Source organism: Sorghum bicolor, chromosome 1 (genome assembly GCF_000003195.3).
Source record: "Sorghum bicolor cultivar BTx623 chromosome 1, Sorghum_bicolor_NCBIv3, whole genome shotgun sequence".
NCBI lineage: Eukaryota > Viridiplantae > Streptophyta > Magnoliopsida > Poales > Poaceae > Sorghum > Sorghum bicolor.
Window position 1 is genome coordinate 74,312,440 of NC_012870.2, and position 5,577 is coordinate 74,318,016.

A 5,577-nucleotide genomic window follows, 5' to 3' on the forward strand; every position below is an offset into this window, starting at 1 on the left:
TTTAAAAAAGCCCAATGCCACCCGAGGCCCAACTCTGTATTACTGGGCATATGTTCTTTAGGCCCATGTTGTAGTTAGGCCAGAAACCGGGGAGCCGTAATCCACGTTGGAAGGCCCATAGTACTTCGAACCGAAGGCTCAATGCCCACTGGAAAGCCCGTCACTGACAGCTGTAGTGGGCCTAAAAGATAATCGTAGGACACACGAACGGATGGCGGAGAACCAACCATTTTTTATCATCAATCCATAATAAGGTCTTTGCGTCAGAGTTCACACTGCATGTGTCGAACCCATAGATGCCTGTTTCGTGCAAATTTTGTCCAACCTCCCAGGAGTAAATGATGGCAGTTGCCACAGCATCAGCAACAACAGCTCTGTATATAACGACCCAGAGGAGAGTAAAATTTCGATGCCATCCCTGCAGCAGCTGCAGGCGGCGACAGTCATCGTCGATACATCGCTTTCCCACACGTTTATTGCCATAGTATACAGTACACGAACACCTTGGATCACTTCACATCATATACATACATGGGCGAGCGTCCCAGAGACCTTTTTATGGCTACGCTGACAGACGACGACAGGTATGCCTACCAACACCAGAAAAAACTTATCAAACCGGAGAAGAAAGACGACGATCCATAGCGCTATGGTTCCATACTGGGTGTTAAAGCCTAAGAAAAAGGGCCAGCGGCAGCGGCGGCGGCGGCGAGACAAGCACAAGCGGCTGCATGCCCTGTGTTCCTAGTGGCAGGCAGGCTGAAGAAGGGAGAGCCGGCCGGCCGGCCGGGCCGATCACTTCCTCCCTTTGCCGCTGCCGTACAACCGGAAGAGGTTGAACGCGGACACCAGCGAGATGCCGACCATGTTCAGGCTGGCCGCCACGGCGCAGGCCACGGCGCCTCCCGCCTGCGCGCAGAAACGCTTGTAGAAGTGGCACGTGTTCATCCACTGGAACTGCAGCGACCCGTACTTGCCGATCATCGCCGCCTCCATCGCCACGGCCACCGCTGTGATCGTGAAGTACGCCATCACCTGCATATGTAAGCCACCCCAGAGGTTGTTCACATAACGTACAGTACTGTTTATGGCAAGAACAGGCAACGACAGAAGACTATCATGCGTGTAAGACAGGAATTAGAACGATCTAGAGCTTGGCATAAAAGGCATGTGATGGCTCTGAATCTCTGGTCTGTGATCTCACCTACTGCTACTGCTGTTCTTGATTGTACTGCACTGCGGATGCAGCTGCAGCTGCATTCAGGCAGCAAATACACGTACATGTTGGTATACTTACATTTGACAGTGAGCCAGGATGGCCAGTCTGTTTCCCACCATTTGCTAGCCATGGAACACAGCGATCTTATCTGTCCATTGCACTAGCAGGACATATATATGACCACAAATTACTGAAAAAAAGGACAATTACTGTCCTGAGGCCCGGATATGCAGTTCATTTGTACGTATATGTTAGGCAGTTGGTTCTATATTTGGGTTTGGGCACCTTTCAGTAGCAGATCGTTTATTTTTATCACAGTCATTTATCAATTTGAAATCCTCAAAGGAATATGCTAACCATAGCTCAGTGTTTGATTGTGATATGTGGTCTGCTAACCACTACCAAAATAGTGGAGTTCTCCTAGTGTTTTTAGTTAGTAATAAAACACTACCACTAGTCAAACACTAGGAAATTCTCACTAGGAGGCATTTACTAGGGAAAGTTTATACTAAATTTTAAATGCTAAAAAACTAGGAGAACCCCACATTACTAGGAGAATTTGAAAAATCTGGTTGTGAACTGCTAATGCTATACGGAAGGCTGTAAGGATGTGACATGACAGGAATACATGATCACATGAACATAACATAAATCAACAATTTCAAGCACAACACGAGGTGTCCTGTAGGCTGTAAATGCATATTAAGGTGTCAATTAATGCCAACTTCTATTTTCCCTGTCTTTATATAGGTCAAGATCTCCCTAAAAGAACGTCAGTGTTGACGGTATGCATACCAAGCTAGTAAAGTGTCGTTCCTATCAACAATTGACAGGTCCAGCATACAAGTTACTTACTCCTAAACTGTGTCTTTCATATATCCTGTTTCAATCTTCTATGACAACATGTATTCAATATTACTGTTTGAACGTCAGAGCTGCCCTGCACAGGATGATTTATTTGTTTCATCACAAGCATTTCCCCCCCTTAGAGCGCTAATCCTAACGACCCTACTGTGTGTTGGCCCAAAAACTTTGGGTAACCATCTACTTTATGTCACCAGTCACATTCCGTTTGCACAGTACAAAACATGTTCAAGTGCTCAATGGCTACAGAACAGCAACCTTTCCACTAAAAATATTTAGAAATGATAGCAGAACAATAACAACTTGATAGTAACAAATAACACACATGCAACAAGAACATAAAGACAGCGACCAAGAAAGTATAAAAGCTGATAGTGACAATCATAAATACTTGCCTGATCACAAGAGAAGATAGCCCATGCCATGGGCCTGTTGATGAGGACACCACCTGTCAGAATGCTCACCAGGCACCTCGCCCCCTGGAGCAGGCTATAGCACGCTGCCATCCCGTTTGCTATCACCAAGAATCTGCATGCCAGCAATTGAGCTTCAGCGACCATATTTTTGTCAATTTATCTCCTTGGACTTTAGTTATGAACATGTAATTAGTTTAAATCCTGTGCGTATCTCTGTAATAAACATGGATTCATGATTCTCCTTAGAAGAATGCTGATGTCAGATTTTTTTTCCCCATTATCTTTTTTGAACAATTTTTCCCATTATCTAAAAAAACAACACCTTTTGTCAGTTTGGTAAAATTTTATGCTTCTAATGAAATCATTCAAAGCTCCTCACCAGACACCTTTTTTTTGATGTATTTCGACAAGTTTCCTTCCATGCGGTTCTATTGAATAAATCACCTACTTTGTGGGCATGGTTAGATCTTCAATATGTCAGTACTTTGAATCTTACACGATCCCATGAGGCTGCATTATGGAGATGGTCCTCCTCGCAGTTTTTTTCCCTTTCTGTTACAGGCTTACACCACCGAGGGCAATAACTATGAAGTGAAAACATATTCACTGTTGACTGCCGAGCGTACTAGTAGTAGATCACACGGATCATGGAGTACTGTATTATTACTTATTAGTTGTGTTTTCAATGCAACAATGATGTTGCTACCAAAACTCAATTCCCCGTTCCATTTTAGAACTGTTAGGAATTGAATACTGTACCTGTACTAGCTAAGAATTATATAACTACTGCTTCCAATAAAAAGATACTTGTAGATAAATATGCAGAGACTATAGGATACCTCAAGCAAAAAAATTAAATGAATACGTCAAATATAAAGTGAACATAGAAAAAGCACAGTATATACGTAGTATTAGAATATTGGGAGCATTACTAACATGCGAGACACAAAATTGAAATTCCAGATACGGCGGAACCGTGCTGGTAGGCGAGAAGTAGTTCGCATTCATGAATGATGGACGAAGTTAACCATTAACACTGCAACGGGTAGCCAAAGCCACCACGTGGTGGTTGCCAATCGTTACTCTTCTACTGTTCTACACCATGTCACAGTGAAAACTGTTCCGGGCGCAGACCACAACCACGGCACACGCTAGCTGCCACCGGTGTGACCAGATCACCAGAGGGGTAAAAACCAAACACTGCCAATTAAGTGAGTGCCATGTCAACAGCACAAGCAGCGCCATGAAAGCAGCTGCTATTCCCGGCTGGACCCGTGGACCGACACCACCACGGCCTCCTTCCGTTTCCCTTCCATGCGAACTACGGACGGCCATGCACGGTCCGATCATGGACTGGTGGCAGCCACTGGCAAACGCATACTCCTACGGACATACGCATGGGTCCGTCGTCCTCTGCGAAGCGGCAAGGAAATAAACCCTGCCGGCCCGAGCCCAACTGTGCGTGCCCCGGCATCATCAGCTTTTTAAGCGGCTGCTGCTTCGTCGTCGCCGCCGTAGGAGTACGTGTGGTTGCCCGTTGGCCTCGCCATTACTCGCTCTCAAGTCTCAACCTCTCCAGCTGCTAGCGCGCAGCCACATTTGTTGACAGCGTGTGTACACACGTTTAGTTCAGGAATCGGTAGGCAGCCCAGAGCACTAGATTAAGGAAGCTTTCCTTTGCTTTTGCTTAGTTGCCATCGATCATCATCAGACGTGCCTTAGGCCATCCTCAATGGGAGTTTCATGACACAGTTTTCAACACATCAATATTTTGAAAACAGTGCATAGGAGTTTCATGGGGATGAAACTCTCTCTACTCCCATGAAACTCTTATCATCTCTCTTCATTAATATAGCGCCACATCAGCATATTTAATGTGCATGAAACTCTAATGAAACCCCCATTGAGACTGGCCTTACAATGAAAAGTGATAGAGATAGCTCCTAGTCTATCTAGTAGATATATAGTAGTACACTAAAAACATTGTCATTATTAGTATAAAAAAAATATATAATCACTGTACAGTAGGTTTTTGCTTGCCGCAACATGCACAGCGCCAGTTGAAATAATAAAATTTGGCAGCATAACGACGCTAGAATCACTGTACGTACTAGGATTTGTGACATCTGATTAGGACGCGTTGATTCTGGAGAAATTCGCACAAAAATAACCACTGAGAAAAAAATAGCTTTGTTTGCTGCTGTTGCATGCGTATGCATCATTGGGTTGGGAGGCCTAATTAATGGTGGATGGGAATATACTTGCACAGGGATGGCGCCATGGCGGGGGCGGAATTGAAAGTCACACGAGGGGAGGGGAAGAGGGGGTTGACGGAGGCGCTTACACGAGCGACTGCATGTCGGTGAACCGGGCGGTCTTCTCGACGGAGAAGATGGTGCGGGTCTGGCGGTCGGCGCCCAGCAGCGCCGCGGCGAGCACCGCGAGCCCGCACGCCGCGCACCGCATGAACAGCTCCGCGGCGCGCACCCGCCGCTCCAGCGCCGCCGGCACGCGCCCCGCCGCGCCGTAGTAGCACACCGGCACGTTGCCGGGGCTCACACCGTTGTCGGCGGCTCCGCCTCCGTGTCCGTGGCTCATGGCTGGTCCCTCTTGTCTCTCCTGCGAGCTGTGGGTTCTTCTGCCTGCCACACTGATGACGACGAGGGAGGGAGCGGGGGAGTGAAGTGACGAGAGCCGCGATGTACTACGCTGCGCGGCCTGCGGGAGTAGGAGGCCGCTGGTGGAGGCGTTTAAAAGCACAGCAGAGAGAGGCCAGCAACGGCAGAGGAGCGTAAATGTGCAAGCGTTTTCGCTAGATGCACTCCACCAACCCATATCACAATGCATTGGTAGACGGTCCAGTTGAGAAATTAATGGACGATACGAAACATGGACATGATTTTCATGTTAGAAATTCACGTCCTTGTTGATAGCCACGGAAATCCATGGAATACGAGTTGATAGCCACGTGATTTTCAACACGCCTCTACGTTCTGGATACTCCCCACGCTAAAATTTACTAAATATGTTTTAAATTATAACAGGTTTTAATATTTTAGATACATTATTTTTACTATA

The 5,577-nt window shown here is 46.5% G+C and overlaps 1 protein-coding gene across 1 annotated transcript; it reads right to left on the reverse strand.

The window, feature by feature from the left end:
* LOC8081889 (CASP-like protein 2U2) lies at positions 444 to 5,242 on the reverse strand. Its single transcript, XM_002468293.2, has 3 exons — positions 4,844 to 5,242; positions 2,479 to 2,611; positions 444 to 1,035 (listed from the first exon to the last, which is right to left on the reverse strand). The coding sequence occupies exons 1-3, from the start codon at positions 5,095 to 5,097 to the stop codon at positions 796 to 798; spliced, it is 627 nt and encodes a 208-aa protein (XP_002468338.1). The 5' UTR covers positions 5,098 to 5,242; the 3' UTR covers positions 444 to 795.

Coding starts and splice junctions, on each gene's coding strand:
- LOC8081889 (XM_002468293.2), bottom strand. CDS start 5,097: ATGAGCCACGGACACGGAGGCGGAGCCGCCGACAACGGTGTGAGCCCC. Junction 2,612..4,843: donor ACCGACATGCAGTCGCTCGT/GTAAGCGCCTCC, acceptor GCTGGCATGCAG/ATTCTTGGTGATAGCAAACG. Junction 1,036..2,478: donor CTATCTTCTCTTGTGATCAG/GCAAGTATTTAT, acceptor TTACATATGCAG/GTGATGGCGTACTTCACGAT.